The sequence below is a fragment of the Canis lupus genome, chromosome 8, assembly GCF_048164855.1.
Source record: "Canis lupus baileyi chromosome 8, mCanLup2.hap1, whole genome shotgun sequence".
Lineage (NCBI taxonomy): Eukaryota > Metazoa > Chordata > Mammalia > Carnivora > Canidae > Canis > Canis lupus.
The window spans coordinates 44,374,302-44,396,425 of NC_132845.1; the positions used below are offsets into that span (position 1 = coordinate 44,374,302).

The 22,124-nt window shown below is 46.7% G+C and overlaps 1 protein-coding gene across 3 annotated transcripts in view; it reads right to left on the minus strand.

Moving 5' to 3' along the window:
- Nucleotides 1-22,124, minus strand: part of USP7 (ubiquitin specific peptidase 7) — a 65,274-nt gene that overhangs the window by 8,612 nt on the left and 34,538 nt on the right. For all 3 annotated transcript variants that reach the window (XM_072835736.1, XM_072835737.1, XM_072835738.1), the window contains exons 3-17: nt 17,945-18,143; nt 16,021-16,159; nt 15,367-15,455; nt 13,169-13,277; nt 12,117-12,247; nt 11,600-11,654; nt 10,514-10,594; nt 10,293-10,383; nt 7,478-7,560; nt 4,387-4,496; nt 2,717-2,873; nt 1,546-1,690; nt 1,146-1,276; nt 377-511; nt 18-119 (exon numbers count right to left, since the gene is read on the minus strand). In XM_072835736.1, the coding sequence (XP_072691837.1) occupies nt 18-119; nt 377-511; nt 1,146-1,276; nt 1,546-1,690; nt 2,717-2,873; nt 4,387-4,496; nt 7,478-7,560; nt 10,293-10,383; nt 10,514-10,594; nt 11,600-11,654; nt 12,117-12,247; nt 13,169-13,277; nt 15,367-15,455; nt 16,021-16,159; nt 17,945-18,143 (1,757 nt within the window). The remainder of the gene's footprint in view (nt 1-17; nt 120-376; nt 512-1,145; nt 1,277-1,545; nt 1,691-2,716; nt 2,874-4,386; nt 4,497-7,477; nt 7,561-10,292; nt 10,384-10,513; nt 10,595-11,599; nt 11,655-12,116; nt 12,248-13,168; nt 13,278-15,366; nt 15,456-16,020; nt 16,160-17,944; nt 18,144-22,124) is intronic.

The window sequence follows — 22,124 nt, forward strand, 5'->3', positions numbered from 1 at the left end:
GCGCCCGTGACCCTCACCGTCTTGTTGCCGTCTGCCTCGTTATCCAACATCGCCGGCCGTTTGGTTCCGTTGCTCCTTGCCTGCATGGGCCATAATCGAATTTGATCTTGGGGAAATCCCTGAAAAAAAAAGTTAAAACTAAATTAATTAAAAACAAAATAAGCTCATATTTTAATTCCGTAGGAATGTAATGGTTCTAGGATTAGAAGGGAAAAGACCGTTACAGCTCTCCCTGCTGACGTGGACAACGGAGACCTGGCCTTCAGGGTTCCCAGTGCCAGGGCTTCGATGCCCGGTGCCACGCCGTCCACTTAGGAAGGAGGGCAGGCGGCCCCCGGAGGCCAAAACAACCCTCCCCAGCACGACCGGCACTCACCATGGTCTGCGAGAGGTTCTGCACAAATTCAGCCAGGGAAGAATTTTTCAATACTTTGAACACAGTGTATTTCACTTTTTCTTCATCGTACATATCATTTCCCTGGTGGCCACAAAACTGGTCCTCTGCGACTATCTGAAAATACACAAGAAAACACACAACAGAGTTCCCAACGGACGCACAAATGCCAGGAGACCACCCCAAGGAGAACAAAGTTTCCACAGTAAAATGCAAGGAAGAGCTGGTTTTTTGCTTCCATGAACCTTCCTCGAGAGGCCCGAGGAGAAAAGCATCAGGATGACGAAGGACAGAATCCGGTGTTCAGTTACAAAGTGCCAAGAGCTCCACGTCCACACGGCCACTCCTCCCTCCCCTGAGCACTAGCCGGAGGCCCGCTGTGTGCCAGCGTCTGGAGACCACGCGGTCAGAACGCGTGCACGAGCACCTCTTCCCCGGCAACCAACCTGCTGAAAGCAACAGCTGCTTCCCAATATTGCAACCGAACCAGGAAGCCAAACCGTCTGGAAACTCACCTCCCCGTCTAGCTCTCCTTCCCTGCCCATCACCGGTCACGCCTCTCCTTGGCCCACCGGGAGCTCGCCCTCCCGTGCACCCCTCCTGAGGTGCTCCCCTCTCTGCCCCCCTGCGCTCCTCATCCACACCCTGACACAGCGCTGCTGGCCGGGGGCCCTGAGCGGCCCCTCAGGTGCAGATGCTCAGGTGGCAGCCCCGCCCCGATGAGGCAAGAGTGCGTGGAAGCCTGGCTGACCTGAACCTGCATGTAGAGGTGGGCTTCCTGCCGCTCCTTCCGCTTTTGGGCCTCGATCCTCTTCTCTTCTTGGAGTCGCTCTACCAACTGCTGGGGGATGTCGTGGTCGGTGACAGCTTGTAAAACCTCACCTGCACGACAAATGTGGCCCTGCTCACCTGTGTACAGGCTCTCCTCTCTGTCTCCCACCTCCTCCCCCCACCACCCTTATGAGGCTCCAGGGTCCTGTCGTGGTTAACACACAATCTTATCCGAGTGAGGTTACTAGGGACCTCGAGGCCACATCAGAACCCGCATGCGCCATCCAGTTGGCCCGGAGACGCCGTGACCGAGGCCACACGAGGACAAGCAGCAGAGGTCAGGGCCACGGGGACGCAGGGCACGCCCCAGCTCTACTCACTCAGCTTTGATTCCCTGATGTACACCAGCATGTATGCGTTCGTGCAGTGCCGCACAGACAGGTCGTCATCGTGCCCCCCGTAGTTGTGCTCGATGGCCTCCTCCTTCGTACACCTGGACACCACGTCGTCGTCAAATTTACACCACTGGCGAGGGAAGCAACGAGACGCGGCAGAGATAAAGCGCTCTGAGAAGCACACGGAGCAAAAGGCAGTGTATTCCTCCAACCTGTGAGGTGATGGTGTGCAGGCCCAGGCACGGCTGCAGGCAACTGGCCCCGTCACGAAGCTCACCGGCACCTCGGCCGGAACCGTGAAGGTGCCTCTGATGGCGACCCTGTCATATACTCCAACGGCCCATTTCAATTTAGATTCAATCTACTGCCAGTACAACTCTTTACAGATTTGAGAAAATCATTCAGGGCACACCCAACTCTGCTAGTAAAATGGAAATTTTACGGTATAGCTATAAAATTAAATGAGACATTTGATCCTATCTCATGACATACCACAGCCAAGTGAGGGCCAGACTTAAAAAAAAAAATCAGCAGAGTTCTATGTAATACTTATTTTCAATCTCTTCACTGTGGGCTGAGTCATTTTACATGCTGCTACATCCTGCAGTGAAAGGTTCATCGTGGTCTGGTGCTGTGTGGGTCCCTCTACCAAATCTCAGCTGGAGTGAGGCAGGCTCGGCCTCTGTTCTGTTCTTCACTGGCCCTATGGTCCTGGACACAGACCCCAAGGAGACCCTCATCCTCTCAGGAAGACTCTGAGAGCAGATCCATGCAAACCAGGGGAAGATGAAGCATCACAACTGCGGACAACCAGGCACGTAAATCATCACTGCCTCGCCTGCCCGGCCCCAGGCCGTGGGTGATTATTCTGCTGGTATTCATAAGTGCAAAATTTGTGCCTCACTTTACATGAGGGGATAAAGGTCCAACATTGGATACTAATAAGGAGAGGCATACACAAAGCACAAACACTAATTCACTATCCACCTTTAAGTATCAGCAACTAATGCAGGAGAGCACACAGATAAATCAGAGCCCAGGGTGAAATCTTTTGCTACCCAGGCAATCGGGCAGGAAGAGGAAAAGGCGAAGCTGAGCGTCAGGGTGAATGCCTACATGCCATCACATCCAACTCTGCCCCCTGCCCAGCACTTACTTTGCCATCCCCTTTGGGGTTTAGATAAACCACATAATGTCCACCATGATTATCTCCACTGTGAACCAGGACTGCATGAAGAATATAATTTGCAGGGTCCTTAGGATCTGTTTTTTGCAAAAATTCATCGAGTGGTAACTGTTCTGGGAATTCAAACCTATTGAAAAACATTTTAAAAGAAATCCAGGTTTATTAACATGTGAAATAGTTTACCTTTTAGGCTTTACTTATTGCTAGGCGTTCTAATTTACTGACTCATCTTTATTTGGACAAGGAAGTATCAATGTGACTCAGGAGGCCCCTGAACAATTTCTAAGGTAGCTTCTATTCATCTGAACAAGTTAATTCTCCATACAGCAGTACAAAATTTGAAGTTAGGTAGATGGAAATGCTTCTACATGCACTGAGATGCCTAACAGAATTTTAAGCTGAGGGTATTACACAACAGCCAGCCTTGGGATGGATACACACCATGACTTTTCTAGGATGTGCGTAATTCCAAATGTTATTAACGGATAATTCCAGCTGTCCAGGAATCAGACCACAGAGGATATACTGTAGGTTTGGGAAACATGGGAAATTGAATCTGAACGGGGAAGATATGTAAGAAAGGATCCCCTATAACCTTCTGATTTCTAAACACATCCTGAACTCGATTCATTTTTAGATTACTGGGTCCATAAATATTTTAACACAGTCAAAATTGGTCACGAGGAGTGCCTTGAGAGGGGGCCGGCAAGGACTCAGAGGAGAGCGTGTGCACAGAGTCCGAAGGGGCAACTGCCCCGGCACTAGCCCAATGCTGCACTCAGCAAATCTGGCTGGGCTGCCAAATGTTCAAAATTCCTAAAGGATGCCAGGAATCTGGGCTTTTACGTGAAATCTCATGATTTTTTTTTAAACGCTGGCAACTAATGCCAATAAAAACAGAAACAAAAGCAAGGTAAGGACCCAATGAAACACCTGAGCAGGGTGGACTTAGTCTACAAGACGCCAGTATGTGAGGTCTGGTGGAGACAGTTCCTTATAAATTCCACAGTGATGGGCAAGAATGAAAGAGCAAAGACCTGGCTGGTGGCAAATAATTTGGATCCCGTCCTCCTTCAAGTTTGATTGGTGAATAACCAACCTCTATCCTGTGCCCAAACTAACCAGGACAAAACTTCTATATTCTAAACCAGGGAAGGTAGTATGTACTATCACTTTTTTTAACCTGGCATTTTAGGAATCTGGAAAACACCTGGAATAAAGCACACACGTACATCTACATCATCTTCCTGAAAATTCCAGCATATTCTAGAAGTCAATGCCAACTGAGAGGTTACAAAGTATTGGAGAATCCTATTTAAACAAATATAGCAACATCAAATTCCACTCCTGAGGTAACAGTGATATTCTGGTGAATGCACCCTTCCCTCAGGGACCTCCTCCTGCCACAGTGTGGAGGAGGCTGGTGTTCCCTAAGAGGGAGCTATGGAAGGAGCAGCCTCTGAAATCTCATAAGGGAAATTATCCTTTAAAACCATAGTTCTTGGGATACTGAGGCAGGAGAGAGACCGAAATACATCAGAGTTGAACTGAAAACATAAACAGACGAAATAAAGCACTGGGACTGACCCCCAAGGGCAGGCGATGTTCAATCTTAACTTTCACATCCCACTATAGATTACCTATCATTGATCTTGATATTTTGGTCCGTCTGAGGGTCATACATAAATCTCATCAGCTGTAGATGTAACACTGGTGGCAAAGTTAGGAATTTCACACCTTTCTCTGCTTCCTGAACATTGAAAAAGAAATGCAAGTTTAGTTCAGCCCTACTTAGTCCTTGAAGCAAGGACAGCAATAGTGGTCGGTGAAATCTGGTGGGAGAGGAAGGGGTTTATTAGGTATCCAGCAGGGGTGCTTTTAAATTGTTTAAGAAAAGCCTGGATGGCTCAGTTGGTTAAGCGTCTAACTCTTGATTTGGGTTCCAATCGAGATCTTAAGGTCGGGAGATCCAAACCTGTGTTGGCCGCCATGCTCAGTGGGGAGTCTGCTTGAGATTCTATTTCCCCCTCCCTCTCCCCAGTTCACACATGCGCACACTCTCCCCCCCAGATAAATAAGTAAGATGTTAAAGAAAACCAAAACCCCAAAGACAAAAAGAGAACCAGGCTTATCAACAGTGAACAAACTGGTGGTTGTCAGAGGGCAGGGGTGGGGGAGGGGTGAAACAAGTGAGGGAGGATCAAGAGATACAAAATTCCAGTTAAAAAATAGGTCACAGATACAAAGTACATTATAGGGACAGTCTGGCAACACTGTGCTGTGGTGAGCACTTCCTAATGTATGTAAAACATCAAATCACTATGTGGCACACCTGACACTAATATTAATACTGCACATCGATGAGACTGCAATTAAAAAATAAAGGGATGGCCTGGGTGGCTCAGTGGTTGAGTGTCTGCCTTCGGCTCAGGTCATGATCCCGGGTCCTGGGATCGAGGTCCACAGAATAAATAAATAAGATCTTTATTTTTTTTTATTTTTATTTTTATTTTTTATTTATTTACTTATGATAGTCACAGAGAGAGAGAGAGGCAGAGACACAGGCAGAGGGAGAAGCAGGCTCCACGCACCGGGAGCCCGATATGGGATTCGATCCCGGGTCTCCAGGATCGCGCCCTGGGCCAAAGGCAGGCGCCAAACCGCTGCGCCACCCAGGGATCCCAGATAAGATCTTTAAAATAAAAAACATACAATGTTCTGCTTAGATCATTCTCTCAGGTTTGCTACAGTAGCTTGCATGGGAGAGATTTACTTTGCATTATATTCTGATGCCCAACAGGGGAACGGCTAAGCAAATTGGGGCTTAATCACTTGGGGCTGTTTTACACAATCATTAAACACTATGGGAAAGAAATATGAAAAGAACACCAAAAATCATTAATGGGAAAAGCAGAAGCTCAGGACTACAATGATGTGATCACCTGTGCTTACAGACACCTGGCTGGGGCAGCCCCGGTGGCCCAGCGGTTTAGCGCCACCTTCGGCCCAGGGTGTGATCCTGTAGACCCAGGTTCGAGTCCCACATTGGGCTCCCTGCATGGAGCCTGCTTCTCTCTCCCTCCCTTCCTCTCTCTCTCTCTCTCTCTCTGTCATGGATAAATAAATAAAATCTTTAAAACAAAACAAAAAACCAGACACCTGGCTGGAATAAGCACAGGTGCTCAGAGGTAGGGGTCAGGAGGACGCTACTAACCGGCTTCCTGCCCCTGGGCTCTCAGCACCTTCAATTCAGAGCACATGTTGCAGAGTGCGCACTGGATGCTTACAGTCCAACCCACTTCCGAAGACTGTCCTCACTCAAGAGCAGCAAGACCCTCACACTAGCAACGTGGCCTCTGTGGAGTGGGATGTGCCCTGCTTCTGAACAAGGCCTCCCCTGGAGGGGACCAACCGACTCCGTAGCTCCCACAGCCCTGCCCTCACCTCAGCCAACTCTGGTTTCCTCCTGTAAATAACCCTCTGATAACCCAACCACTACCAGACCACGGGGGCTCTCATCATAGCTCAGCTTCCAATTCAGGCCTTCCCTCTGGGGCTGGCTAGGTCCAGTCGGAAGAACCATCACAGACAAGGTTCTTTGACATCACATTAGTGTAATTAAGAGGACAAATTATCTTTGGAAAAATGAAAACCCAGGAGCTTCCTGCCACACAAAGGAGTGGCATGGTTTTGATAAACTTTAAAGGACAATAAAAGAATTGTTTCTCTACCATGGTCCCTTGAGGCTACGATTCCAAAATATGTATTGCTCACTCAGACCCCAAACTATCCAGTGTGGACCAAGGCAATTCTTGTGAGTTGACCAGAGTGTTCCCTAAGCGAATCTAGTTGCAGGTTTGCAAAGTGACTTTCTGATCCACAACACAGCATCCTGAGCGGCCTAAGCAGAAGAGCAGATCTGTGGCCAACTGCAAAATAGGCACATCAGCGCCACAAACTGTAAATTAGCAAGCTTGGTATGGTAAACACAGGATGGTCTGGGAAATTATAAACTGGCTGAGCCCACGTGTCCAGGTTATGCACCTGCAACACAGACTCTGGATGGCTGCATCTTGGAGGATGCTGCTGATCCACTCATTCGCCTGACTGGCAGGCAGGAACATATAGTCCATGTCTCTCCACCCAACTGTGGACTGACCAGTCACCTGTCCATAATGCTCACTGCACTGCCAGAAGCTTAGAGTCCCTGCAAGGCCTTGTGGAAGACAAGCAGGGACACCCTGTGTTCACAGAACAAGCAAGAGAAAACACGCTGCTCATTCTACAAGTAAGGATCCTTTAGAAAACTCTCTCATGAATAAATAAATCTTTAAAAGTAAACAAGAAAACTAACTACATCACACATATACGTGCCAAAGTACACCACAAGCAAAAGCAGAGCCCAAGCAAATAAGAAAGTCTACAACAACAGGAAGCTGAGGGAAAGTTCCCAGGGACACCAGTGAGGTGAGGAGCGGGGTCTTGGATGCAACAGAGACAACACCACAGAGCACCAGGACAGGGCCTCTCGTGCGCCAGGCCCGCCTGAGCAGCTGCACAATCGGAGGCCCCAAATACAGTGTGTGCACTAAGAAATAAAATCCTTTGAGCTCTAAAGTTGAGCAGCACATGAAAAGGTACAAGTAACGGTTTCATCCACAAGTGACACAGAGGATGTGGAAACACAGTGAGTGCCGTGGCAGGTAAGGTGGCACACAGTTCCCACGTTACCTGCAAGCCGTGTTCCCCGGCGTCGTATTTATTGTCACCATCTAGTTGCTCTACGGCCACGTAATCCACGAATGATTCAAATACTTGAAAGAGAGAAAGAGAAGAAAGTCAGCTAATGATTTCACTAAAGTCTTGATGGTGACACCACCGTCCCGATTACTTGGGCCTGCTGGAGGAAAGCGGAGAACCGCAGCTCCTGGCCTCTGCCCGAGACCCACCAACACCCACTGTGACCCTGCCACTGCTCCACAGGAGTCCCGAACCTCTAAGAACACAGACACGGTTTCTTCAGGGTGTTGCAAGTGATAATGTGGAGTCAAATGTTTTACTAACTTTAACATGACCAAGTAACATTAAAGTGCACAGTTTGACCCAAACACTTACCAAAGCTATAATCAAGACAGTACAGGTAGAGAAGGGGAAGGTGGGGACGAGAGGGACAGGCTGGGACAGTAAGTAATAAGATGAATTGGGGCTAAGGACCACATGGGGAGCACGGGGACTAGAGCCGCTAGCCTCCTATTGAGTAAATGAAATTCGCTACGAGATCAGAACTCAAATGCTCTGACACGCACACAAAGAGGACGATGTACAGGCATAGATGTGCTCACTAGGATGGAGTGCTCCTTTCATAGTACGTCCAGAAAAATCACAACGCATGCTGTGAACATCTTACAATTTGGTCAACTAAACCACAGTAATGCCAGAGGGTGTGGGGGAGGGTGTAGAATTCGTGCAAGGATGACCCATGTCCCAGAAGAAAGAGTCTAAAAACAAATCCACACAGATATGAACACCTGACTGCTGACAAAGTTGCAGAGCAAGGGGAGAAGGTGATGGGTTCACCAGAGACCCACATGCGGAGGATCAGTCTTGACATCCTACCACATGCATACAACCCATTCTGGGGGCAGCCCGGGTGGCTCAGCGGTTTAGTGCCACCTTCAGCCCAGGGCCTGATCCTGGAGACCCGGATCGAGTCCCACGTCGGGCTCCCTGCATGGAGCCTGCTTCTCCCTCTGCCTCTCTCTCTCATAAATAAATAAAATCTTAAAAAAAAAAAAAAAAAAAAAAAAAAAAAAAAAAAAACCATTCTGGGTGGATTATGTATACATAGAAAAGATAAAACAACAACAACTAAGGGAATATCTTATGACTTCAGGGCAGGTGTTCTTAACATAAAAAGCAAAGAACGAAAGGCTTGATTTCACTAAAATTCTGAAATGCCCTTAAAGGAGCAGCACCCCTCAAAGAGTGAACAGAGGTGAGCCCCACATAGGGGAGCGGCTCTACCTGCAGCCAGGCCAGCATCCAGAGTGGGGTGTGGAACCCCCCTCCTCCCTGTTCCTGCCCCGCCTGGCACCCGCTCAACTCTCTCTCCTGCGCTGAACAAGTTCACACCCTGGACCATGGGCGGTACAGGACTGTGAGCCTCAGAAAGCCCTTCAACTGTCCAGCTCACTGTGTGGAAAGAAACCCAAATGGGGCCCTATCTCCTGAGAGCCTGAGGGCCCAAGGCAGCTGGACTCTGTAGTGCACAGAGTGCACAGGAAGACGGCGGCAGCAGTTTGTAGAAGGCTCTCCTGGAGCCTTGTGGGGTGGTCATCAGCAAGCAGAAGGATGACATGATTTGAGGCCAGGGGAGGAACCGCCCAGGACAGGATGACAGTCCCCAGAGCTTACACCTGCCTGACAATGGGGGCTCTGCTCCTTCCACCCACAGTGAAAAGCCTCCTTGTACGTGAAGCTCCAGGCAGAAGGCCCAGAATGGCGCTGCCCAGCCGTAGGCACCAGTAGCCCTAACTAAACACTGTGGAGCTCCCATCTGACGGCATGAAAACCAGCCTCCAAAGAACTACACCATGTCCAAGTCATCTCAACGTGCTCCAGAACAAAGGTCAAGAACATCCAATACCCAATGAGAGAAGAATTACCATAGTAGGCATCCAAGAAGATGCCCAGACATGCTAGGAAGCCGGAAAACAGCCCCCAATAGAGAGAAAAGTAAATCCACAGAAACAGATCCATAAATCACAGGTGACAGAACTGGTCAACTAGGACATTAAGTTACTAGGAACTATTCCTGACATTCAAGAAGATATCCCAAAGACCAGCAACCACTTGGAGAGGTGACAAGGTGACTGCCCTTCAGGGGAACATATATTAAAGCGGAGACAGCCCCATACGCCCACTATGATGTTCAGTGTGATGAACATGTTCTGAATGGACACCCCCCCTTAGAGCCAACAATTACGCTCACCATGAACGCACAAACACATATGGGAGCCGGGCCCAAGAGCAGTGGGGGAGCCTCAAGCCCAACAGCCACACCCTGAAAACCCAAATGTCTATCAAGGAAGGTGTGGTCTGGAAACACCCATGAATACTCCTCATGTGGAATACTGGAAAGCAGCAAAAACATCACACTATTGCTTCTCTCGTCCATAGGATGTGGAGCACAGGAAATGCAAAACAGAGGCTATATCCAACACGATCTGATCTTTATATTTTAAACATGCAAAAATAACCTGGGGGGGTGTTTTTTTTTTGGGTGGGGGGTGTTAAAAGCCCAAACAGTGGTTTCCTTTGAGAAGAGGTGGTCATGGCCAGGAAGGGCCAACATCTGTGCTGCAAATGCTGAGGTGCTTGACCTGTGTGCGGGCACGAGCCTGTGTGCACGTGGGTAGCTGCACGCCTATCACCTGGGCAATGTTCTCTAGCTGTGCCATATTTCAACAAAAACCACTTGGGGAAATGAAGTATTAAACCAAAACAGAAATTAGCAAAAGGTTGTGCCATGACGTTCAAAACTTACTATTTTTCTTTCCTTTTATACTTAGCTGGATATCGTAATAATCTTCTCTTCTATCAGATCGATAGTCTACTTCTTTGCACTGGATATAGGACTACAAATAAGGAAAATAAGATGGCTTAAGTACTGATTGTCAAAATAGTAGCATTCTTAAATCGTTTAAAATCATTGGTGAAAAAAAAAAAATAAAATAAAATCATTGGTGAAAACTGGTAACCACATACCACCATTTTGCCTCTGAATAATTTAGGTATGGTGCCCTCCACACACGTGCCTTTCATCTTATTCTCCACATTATCAAGCAACTGGAAGAGAAAGTTTTGACTTTAAGAAAATGTTATGCTCAATTAACATACCATAATTTGAAACTTGACTAAGAAATTTCAATGGTCAAAGAAGATCTAGACTATAAATATTATGACCTTTAGCATGCAATTATGAAAACATACAAAGTCTTCTTTCTTGGTTGGATATTTACAAAAATATCTACATGCAACAGTTGAGATTAACCTCTATACAGCCTTTGGAATGAATTAGTAATCTGTAGTGCCTTTAGAAGCATTTTTTATATTCATTTTACCTCTGTGGAAAAGCATGTAAATTGAGCACTAAACTTAACTCGTATTGGTCCACACCAAGAGATTAATGAGGTTGAGCCTGTCAACAGGATTGACTGGTTTGTCCATGGATATTTAATGAACTGGATTCAATCCAGCTAGTGCTGCAAAAAAGAAAACACACCTTGCCCAGCCAATCACCTTGAATAACCATTTCATGTTGTGTATGTGTGTCTGTGTGTGTGTCTGTGTGTCTCTGGTTACAACTGGAAGGACGGGATTTTGCTAAAGATGGCTCTGGGGAGAATCACCTGTACAGATGGCTGCTCAGTTAGAACTTCTGTGCCCAGGAGTCTGGACGCTACAGAGTAACAATGGAAGCACTATTCTACAGCGAAGCAGAGAGCTCAAGAGCTCGGGACAGCTACCTAAGCTGATCTGTGGTTCCTCCGATTAGTAACTCAGGCAGATGTACCAACTCAACAAATTCAAACGATGCTACTACCTATTGCTACTGAAATCCAAGTTTCCCCTCATACTGCCCTCTCCAACAATTTTCTTTTCAAGCTTTCTGGCTTGAAAATGAGACAGATGCTGCCTCTTCTTCCTGGCCTGGTTGTGTCCCGAGAAAGGATGGGCGCATCTGAGTTGCACTGGCGTGAAGCAGGCCTGAGCTTTGACTCGGTTACCACTTCTGAAAGTGCTTCACAACAGCCAATGTTAAGGAGTGCAGGATTACAGCGCAGAACTTACCACTCGACACAGCTCTTGAACGTCGTGCTGCATGAAGCTATCTAAAGTTTCCCACCTTGGAAAGAGAAAAGGAACGTTTATATTTAAATTTCCAAATTTCAAGCAAGAACAAATTAGGCAACTCAGACTTAAAAAGGTAAACTGGGGGGGGGGGGGGGTAAACTGCATACTCGGCCATTATTCTTCAATTCATTTTTTGAGATTATTTATTTTGGGGGGCCCAGATTAAAAGATATATTGGATTTTATCAGGCCACCAACACCTTCACAGCTTTGTCCTGTTCTGAACACCTTGCTGTGTGTGAGAGGATGCTGTCAGGTGGAGAATCAGGTCTCAAGCAAAACTCTGAAAAGAGCCTTTATGTCCCAAGAGGACAAAGCAAAAATATGGTGATAAAAACACTCAGATGGACTTAAAACTTAAATGCCTACACTACACTCTGGATTCTCCTACTATGCGCTCTTTATTCTTCCTTGCAGAAGGAAGCAGAACAGAAAGGCAGATATCCGATACATACCCGAAGGACTTCGTTAGCTTTTTTGTTCCTACAGGCTTATCGCTGTGCTGTAATTCGTAGAACACTCTTTGTAATGCTAAGGGGACGCTTTTGGATGAATCATCACCCTCTGTTGGCATCATGTACACAGCCTAAAATAATTGATTAAGAAATAAAAGTGGAATTTTATGTGAAAGTAACATTTCTAGTATCACAATGGCTACGGTAGTTGGTTGGGCTTCTAACTATCCCCCAAAATAGGGCAGAAAGTTTTTTTTTTTTTTTTTTTAAATCATGAAAGTCTTGAGAGGCAATATAAAAAAAAATACAAGAAAGTAAAAAGGAATTTAAAAATTACCCACGGCTCACCATCCAAAGAGAACCACTTTGAGTTCATACCTCTTGGAGCAACACTTTTTAGCTTAACATTACTCGTGAACAGATGTGATAAGACCTAAGTGCCACTGTAATGATCCACATCCAGCTGTCCCCACACCATCCTGTCGGGGCAGCTACGGTGCTGTGCCGACGGAACAGGAGAAGCCAGCAGACCAGCCAGCGGCCCCCCCATGACCAGGAGTACATGTTGTCTGTACTGCTCCATGCTGTTCACACGGCATTCCTAAAGGACAGACGACTAGCTAGGACAGACGACTAGCTACACTGGATGCAAGGGACATCTGTGGTTTCTACTAGAATTCTCATGAACGTTAAGTTTTACCTGTAAGTGAAAACTACACTTCATAGCCAGGGGCTTTTCAATTCAGATTGGATATAAAACTTCCCAAATGTCCCTACCAATGGCTTTCATATTTAAAAAAAAAAAAAAAGAACAACTTTATCATGGGGCTACAGAGCCCGCCAAAGCTAGGTCTGTTAGCTGGCAAACGTCTGATCACCCAAGTTAGCTTTACGAGCTTCCACACGCTGGAAGTGGGGCCCCTCTCTGGAGACAGCACTGTGGTACTGGGAGAGACACGGCAAAGCCGGGGGGCAGGACTCTCTGCCTGACCCTCAGTACTTGAGCAAAAGGGTGGGTGGAAGGTTGAGGGAGAGAAATACCATCCATTTACCTTTCGTAGTTGATTTGTGAAAAATAAAGTCTGCAGCAGGCTGTTCATGTAACAAGTCGCTCCCTGATTCTTTAAACCGACATAGCCCGTGTGCTTCTTTGAATCCCACCTACAAGATCAGTTCGAGGTTGAGGGAAAACCGCACAGGACACCTCCTCGCTTCTGCAGTGTGTGTGGAGTGTTCTGGCGAGACGCCGGCGTGTGGCCGACACCGCACTGCTGTGCACCATCACCTCTCTCCCACCATCCTGACACAGGAACGACGGCCACGCACCCCGCCATGGCAGAAACTCACCGCCAGGCCCCCAGGGCGCCAGGGGCACCAGGGCCAGGAGTTCTTAGCACGGTCATGGGCCCTGTCCACCCAAGTGCACGAACCCGGTGCTGGAGGAAGCGGCTTAATGCTGCCTTTTCCCAAGATCACCGCTCACAGGAGTCATTGAATCCTATCAGACTGGCTCCCAGTGTGGTCCCACTGCGTGTGTACTGGCTCCCAGTGTGGAGTCAGCATGAAATGCCAACAGACGAAACCCGTCTTTTCTGCAGTCATACACATAAAGCTGAGACAGGCACGTACACTGGGCCAAGTGTTAGTTTGGGCTTCTCAACTCCTAGTGCTTTTTCCCTAGTCTACGGTGGGGGTTGCTGAGGAGAAGAGGTACATATTCTCAGAGTTAGCAGCCCTCACTGCTTGCTGCCCCCATCGTAACAATAAGCCAGAGAGAATGCCAGTTGAAACCACCCCCTTCCCCATCTCCCTCTGTACATAATACAAAGACACAAACACATTTGCCATCAAGTGTGAGCAACATTAGAGATGTTTATTGTTGGTTGCGGTCAGGGTCAATAGTACTTCCAGGGGTTACTCCATGACCTTGCTGACACGCTCACACGTGCCAAAGTGCCCTGGTTAAAGTGTGTGGGTGGGTGTGTGCACCTATCCGTGGATAATTTTAAGAATTGGCAGGAAAATCTAAGAATCCTACATTATAGAGGTTATTTTAAAAACCATAATCAAAAAAAAAAAATAATCAAAGATTTAGGTGATAATGGTTGAATAGGTTTTGGTAAGACTAAAGTAAAAATCTGTTTTGATTGGGAAGGCTGAAAAACCCAATCCACTTTTTTAGTCAAGAGAAGTATATCATAAACAGAGGAAAGGTTTTCAAAATGGGGGTGGGGAGCGCCCTCACAAAAAATTTAGTTTCTTGCTTTTGCCCCCACTCCTGACATCTGAATACAGTTTGAACTCTGAAAAGGCTAGTCAAGAAAAGCTCGATTCCTCCCGAACACACTCCGGGACCACACCAGCCAGGACCCGGACCAAGTAACAGTTGCTTCTCGGCAGCCCCACGGCTCTCTGTCCCAGTCTATCCAGGTCATCCCACACACACACTCGTGCCAGAGCCACGTGAAGACAAAGTGACGTGGGCAAGAAACTGGCACCTGCCGCTCAACTTCTTCCCAGATTGCACTTGACGGCCTCACTCCTGGGCCTTGAAGTCAGTAGGGCCCCACAGCCCGATTCCAGCTTTCGGCTCAGCCCCCACACCTTCTGGATGTGCTGCCCAACCCCACACTTTCCTGCCGGTGTCTCTGCTCCTGTTGCTCTCTCCGGTCCCAATCCCTTACCCTCCCCGTGACAAGTAACCCAAGCCCACGCTTCCTGTAGGGCCGGACACTGCTCGGGCACATAGACCGGCCACCACAGAGGCATAATCGCTTCTCTTGCAGGTCCTCCGACCTCGGCTCCACCTCGCTCACCACCTCCAACCCATCATTCCTCCTCTGCTTCCTCATCATACCCGCCACTCCCAGACCTTCACATCCCTGCCTTCCTCAAAATAAAACCAGGGTGTTTCCTCTGTAGTTATTTATGAACTGGCATGAACTTCCTCCGTCCCACCAGTCTGAACATTCTTTGAGGACAGAAACCTGTGGCTGTCTTGCCAACCACAATCACCTTCCTAGTGCACAGCAATGTCTGGCAGACAGAACCCACTCCATAAACTATGCCAGGCGAAGGGGCGAAGGTGAAGTTGGCAGACACAGCTGGGTATCCCCCATATGTGTGCCAAGGGGCAAGCGCAGAGAGGGTGCGTATCTGTTAAGTATATGCATCTGTTAACATGCTAGTGCGTCTTTCACCACAGCAGAGAAGGCATTTCTTAATAGCACCCAATTAAAGAAAAACTTACGCAACTCCATGGGGAGCATCCGCCTGTACAAAGACTTCAAAAGTAACTTTGTCATCATCTATAAATCCTTTCTCAGGATCAGTCACTTCCTATAAAAAATAAGAATATCCAACTTGCATGAGAACACACGAATGCCCACTTCATTCCAGAGAAAATAACCCTGGTGCCCTCTACTTAGAGGAAAACATTACTTTTTCTAACCCTCAAATTGTGCTAATTTTGCAGTGTTTGGTTTGTGTTAACTAGCGTCCTCTGAACAAAATCAGTAAGAGCCTGGTTCCCGTAGGAGGCATGCGGGAGGCAATGGGGGCTCATCGCCAGGGCACGGCCTTGAGGCATGGCTCCCGAGGCATCAGTCCCACTTTCCAGAGCAAGGGCTTGCAGAGGTTCTGCAGAACCCACGCTGGAGAACCAAGAACTGAGGAGGTTCCCCAAAACTATGCCTCACTTGGGGGCCCCACCAATGCTGCCTTGTTGGCTGCTTAAAAATAAAAATCTCAGCTAGCAAACTGGAGAAAACACGTTTTCGGACACCTGTCCCACTTAGGAAGCACACGTTTTGATTCTAGAATGAAGAGAAGGCTCTGAAGAGTGAAGGACTTGGGAAGACGGAGTAATGCTCAGATCATTCTGCATAAATACTTGGTTACTTACGCTCCAGGCCATGAAATTGGAAAACCCCCAATCATTCTCCTTGTGGAAGAACAAGTGGCTAATGCGTCGGCTGAACGACTTCTCATCGTCTCTGTAATTTATTATCTTCAGCACAGCTTGCGCATGGCAAGACCACGACCTGTTCAAAGAAAATCTAAGCCTCAGTTGACCTATTTAACTAATGTTTGTACTTTTAAAATCACAGCACACAAAAATGCCCACGTTTTTCTTTTATCTCTTTTTTTTTTTTTTGGGAGGGGCACATTTACCTTTAATGGAGAAAGCATCTAAAAGGGTTTGGGGTGCCCCTATGCCATCTGTAGTGTCGTGACCTATGGTCTTATTTCCTTAAAAAGTTTTAAATCAGGTGCTATTTTTTTAAATTGGTCTCAATAAAAAAGAAATTTTTGCATTTTAGATACTGGTCTTTAGATTCTGTGAGTGACTAGTTTCCTGATCACATGGTAGTTTTAGGATCTGATCAGGGTGTTAGGTGAAAAGAAGAGAATGAAAAGATGAAGGCCATGCCGTCCAAGAGCCCCCTCTCACACACAGGTTCTGGGGCAGGGCTGTGCTGGGCACCAAATCCCAGCCACAGAAGTGTCCCCACTACTGTCAAGTTGGGCACAGATCACTAAAGGGCCTCTAGAGCAGTATTTGAAAACCAAAAAGATCCGGCCCTCTAAAGGTCCGCTAAGGACCTGGTGCTAAAGGAGAACTGCCCAGAAGCAACATGGCAAGACAGTTCCGAATCCATGTCAGCGCAGACGCGCGCGGCTCAGCGGAAAGAGCCGATGTTGGCATTTTTGCTGCTGCGGGCGCAGGCCAGGCCGCCTGTACTGCACACAGACAGCTCACTGTTCTCCCAAACTACTGTCAGGCTAAAGTTGTCTGTCAGACTACAGTGTAGCCCAAATACTCACCAGAAATCAGATCATAATGTGAACATGGGAAGAAAAAATTTAACCTACATACAGGCCCTGGCAGCAGCACATAATCACGTGTGCATTTCTTATATAGTCACGTAAAAAAAACCAAGGAAATGCACTATGTTCCCTGGAACCTGGACAGAGCAGCGAGGGCCAGAGCCCTTGGGCAATAGCCTTCATGAGTGCTCTAAAGGGCCTCAGTCTGGGGGTGACTGGACAGACGTGGGCCAAGAAAGCAGCCTTCTCATGGGCTCCTCGACATGGAACGAGAAGGACAATGGGGGACAAGTGACCCTCTCAAACCATATCAACTAAGCTTCTGATAGATGCTGAACAGTGACAGTTTTTAATTAAGGGAAGAATCAAACTTTTGAGAATGAATCAATAGGTAGAAAATGTGAAGCCTCTTATCTTTGGTTTCATCTGAATAAAGGGACCATGGAGACTTTTCTCAATTTGAAGACATTTTATTGCACACTTCTTTTTTAAAAATTATAGGAACAAAACAATTTTCTTAAAATAAGCTGGAGAGGCTCCTGTTATAAAGCCCTCAAAGGTTTTGATTCCAACTTTCTGATTTAACACAGAGGAACTGGTTGACACACCGAAGGGGAAGCTGCAGGACCTGAGGGATCTTCCTTAACTACAGTTGTCCTCTCAGGCAGTTTCTGGGAGGACGGGAAAGCCCGCAGTCCAGCGGTGAGCCAGGCCACATGGGCCCCAATTCCATGTTCCATGGGCTGGTAGATTCTAACATGTGAACTTTTGTGTTTTTAGTTGCAACACACACCTTTTCTAGTTTGGATAGAATACCTACCAGTGAATTTTAAAGAGGGAAATGTATGTCACCGAATGTAATGTCAAAAGGGCTATGCAGAGGCAGCAAGGAAATTCAAAACTGTTAAGTTCAGAGAGGCCGATCAGATCGGGCCTCTGATCGATCACGTAGCGTAACTATTTGTGGGTTTGTAATCGCATCATTTAAACTGTCTTACGTGGAATCAGATTCAGCATTGCACTGGAGAAAGAATCCTACGCTTTTTTGGTGTGGTCTGTCTGGATAAAAGCGTGGCATCACCATAATCTTCCATGGCAGATTTCGCACAAAACACGGAGGGCTAAGGACCGACTCACTCAGTCTGCTGAAGCGCTCCACAGTGAACTGAAACGTGGCCTCGGAGCGCCAACTCGTGTCTGCAAGAAAAGGCCACATCAGTCACAGGGCTTGGACATTGGGAGACAGCACCGACGGCCATGGGACACCGCGTGGGACCACCACCAACTGCGGGCGACCCGAATGCGAGAGCCTGACTCTGAGGGAAGTGCCGATGAGCTAGAACAGTGAGGTGACACACAGCTTCTGGGTGAGTGAAATCCCAAACCCAGAGGGCTAACACACACCTGCCGGCTCTCCTCAATCCCACAGTTGGGTAAGAACTCATCTACTCTACTCTGGCAATTCCCGAGTCCTCCTTGGTGAGCAGACGGGCTTGGCAGAGAAGGCCTGGAGCAGCTCGGGTGACATCTGCTCCCCTGTGCCGGGCTGGGGTGGGCCGGAGTGGGCCTGGGTGTTAGGCCACCGGGTGGGCCCCGAGAGGAGCAGTGAAGGGGCCATGCACTCGTGGGTGCAGAGGGAGCAGTGCCCCGGCCACTCCTGCTGCAGGGGAGCACTGTTTGAGACATAAGTCTGGCTAAGAAGTGAGCCCCCAAATAAATGTTAACTTCATCAGTCCACAATTTTTGTGAAATACCAGCCTGGACTCCCTAAGGAGGATTAACTTAAAGAGAAAGAAATTGGTATTCTTATCCACATGAATCGTCAAAATTGTTAAATTTACTCAACAAGACGTGAAGGCCAATTTAAGGAATTAAGGTTTCCTCCAGTAGAAAGTGATGTATTGATATGGTGCCTCTCTTAGCAGACTTTCAATTAAAAGTCACACTTTCGTATTTCACCTCTGACTGACGGTGACTATTCATTTACAAGTGACACTGGCTGCTGATTAGCCCTGACAACCTCAGCAGTGTCCAGATGGATGCTTCTCAAAGTCATGTGAAGGAGCAGCCCTCCCCAGGTCACCGCGCCAATCTTACCGGCTGGCACTTTTATAAAACATCAGGAAGCTGCTACAACGAGGTCAAACTTCTATACAAGTCTCTAAATGCTTGCTCTCCGTTTCAGTACCTATCTGATTGCAGAAGGGCTACAGTTCACAGGGTGGCAGGTCAGGAGCCATATCTCAGAGAGACACAGTAGGTCTCCAGAATACTCTAAGGTACATGGAAGGCATTTTGTGGCTTGGCATCTCTCATCCCCAGGCTACTGAAGCACCTAGGGGGACTCTCAGGCTTGAGGTAAGAGCACGTTAAGCAAAACATACTGCCCTCCTTCATTCTTCGGTCTCCAAATTTCCCCAAGACAACCAGGTGCTCAGGATAAGGACTTCTCGGGGGTATGGAAATTGCTTATGTTTGTGACTATCTGAATTTGCTTTTAAGAAAAACATGTCCATCAATCCTCATGAGAGGGTAGTATTCTTTACCAAAGAAATAAGAACCAAAAGTAAGCTTGAGAGTTTGGCACTGACCCCTTCTTTCAACATTCTTTATCCCCAATTTTTCTGCTACATGTAGCCCTGCTCATGTAGAGCTACAGCCCTTCAGAAACAAGGGCTGCTCAGGAGGTGTGAGTCCTACCTAAGAGATGCAGCATGTACTCAAGCATCATTAAGTGGTAGGTATGACCTCAACCCCTTTGAGGGGCAAAAAGATAGAAAAGGCAAGAGATAGGTTCAAGGTCATGTCTTAGACTGGCTTAGCCACTATTTCACAGACTCAAATCACATGTGAGCAGCATTTCAATTCTGCAAGGTAGGCAAGTGCAGATGTACTCCCACTTTACAGATGAGGAAACTGAGGCTTGCTGAAGCTAAGTGGTTTATCTTATCTGAGGTGTTTCACAAAATGAGCACAGCAGGTTTCGGGACCTGAGATCTGTGGCACCTTAACAGTGACCTTGCCTCTGGTAAGTAAAATGTCATATCCCAGAGTTTAATATCCCCCAAAAGCAGATCTCAATAAAACTGGTCCTCTTTTTTGGGGACCAAAGAACTGCAATTAACCAAATAAAAATCACCTCAGGGCATGTACTCATGAGATCCTAAAGTGTTCAGTGTTCCCAAGTTCTGCCTCTCTTCTAACTCACCCATTTGTTTTCAGATACAATTCCACTCTCTGTACGATTACATTTTTACAGACAAAAGTCAAAGCCCATCAGAAATGCTTTTTGTTTTACCCCACTTCAGTCAAATTCCAAAATTAATCTTAAATATCAAATAGGCCCAAACAAAACTCAGCATGGTACCGAATCCACAAGATGGCAGGCCCTTCCTTCAGAGGCAGAGAGAGGTTCAGGAGCCCATGCCTGGCACCATCCTGCCTCACAGAGCTCAGCTCACACAAATGGATGTGAGCTAGATGTGAGATTCCACCTCACATTCAAGGCACACCCTTAGGACAGACTTACTTCTGAAAAATGCCAACCAGGACATTTAACATGAGATTTCATGCGAATAAAAATGTCACCTTATGGCTCTCAACTCTTTTTAAACTAATTACATAAATGAAAAATAACATTATATACCAAAAGGTCAAGACAGGAGGGCCTACAAAAAAGCAGAGCAGACTTGAAACCTATCTTTGGCAGAAAGACCTGGCCTGATCACACTCCCATGAGGAATTACGGGAGCCATAAACATCTTTGCCCAAGAAAAGAGATAAAAGGTACTCCAAGATCCTATTTTTGCAACTTCCCTGTGTCTATATATAATTACTTCAAAATTAAAAAAAAACTTAAAGCAGTACACTTGAGATTCTGAAGGATGCCCCACATCCTGCAGAATTAGTGTTTCATCCAAACAGAGACTCTATACCCTGCCTGAATGCTGAATTTAGTGCATTACTCCATGCCTCTTTTTATTGACAAGGACAGGATGAGGAGTTTCTGCTACCTGCGGTCACCATACATTCTCAACATAAAAACTTGGTTACCCTCCACCTCCACTCTTGCCCTTACAGAGCAGCGTCCACCACGCCCTTTGTACTCCAACCTTATCTTCCCAGGGCAAAGGCCAATGTAACAGACTAGGATCCAGTTGCATGAAAAAGGTAGAGGAAGATACAATCTTTTGTTTTAAATCAGAAGATTAGCCTAAAGAGTCCCCAAATGGCGCTCTTGCAGTTAATTTTATCAAACCTCAATTTTTTATTCTTTGCAAGTCCTAGTTGGCCCTCAGAAATTACTTTTGTTTCATGGGTACTGATAATCTACATTTGCAGAGGCTGCATTTACTCTAAAACTTCTCATCATTATCTAAGGAAAAACTGAGTAAGAAACCAAAATCAAAGTAGCATAGTAAGTGCAACCAGAAAACGACTCTGACTCTTGCTCATAATTCCATTAATAGGACTTTTATTTATTTTTTTTTTAATAGGACTTTTAAATACGGCTCTATCTCAACCAAATTCCTGCCTGTGCTGTCAGCTACTTAACTTTTGTAGAGAAACTGCCCTCCCAAAAAAGGCCCTTCTGCCCAGTAGATATAAGCCTAATCCAATATTTCCCAGATTGCATGCCCTATTTTACAATGTCAAAAGCAGATTCAGCAAAGGGGGTTCTAAAGTTCAGTGTTGGGGAATCACTAACAAAACGAGTCTTTTGGAAAAAGATTTTAAGGTGTGGACAGTCCAGAGAAGCTCCATGATATGGACATTTGCTTGACCCAACACCGCTCCAACTTCCTAGACCACTGAATACTTCTCATCACATGCTAACATCCCACAGAAGAGAGTTTCAAAATACCTATTGGGATTGGGAAAATGCTGCCCTAAACTAAGGCTTCTACTCCTAGAAGCAGAACAATCTCCTTTCCATCCCCTTATCATCATAGAGAGACAATCTTTTCACTCTCCTAGCCTGGGCCTTTCAAAAGACAGCTAAAATCCCAAATCAGGAAGGAATACAGTGCCACTGAAGACCACTCTGCTTTGTCCTATAATGCCTTTTACCTGTCTGGTAACTCACTATGGGAGTATTTTCACTTTTAGGTTCTATGGTTTGGCACTATTACTTATTACTACTGATTTAGTAAAAATTGCCTCAAAAGGAAAGAGGTT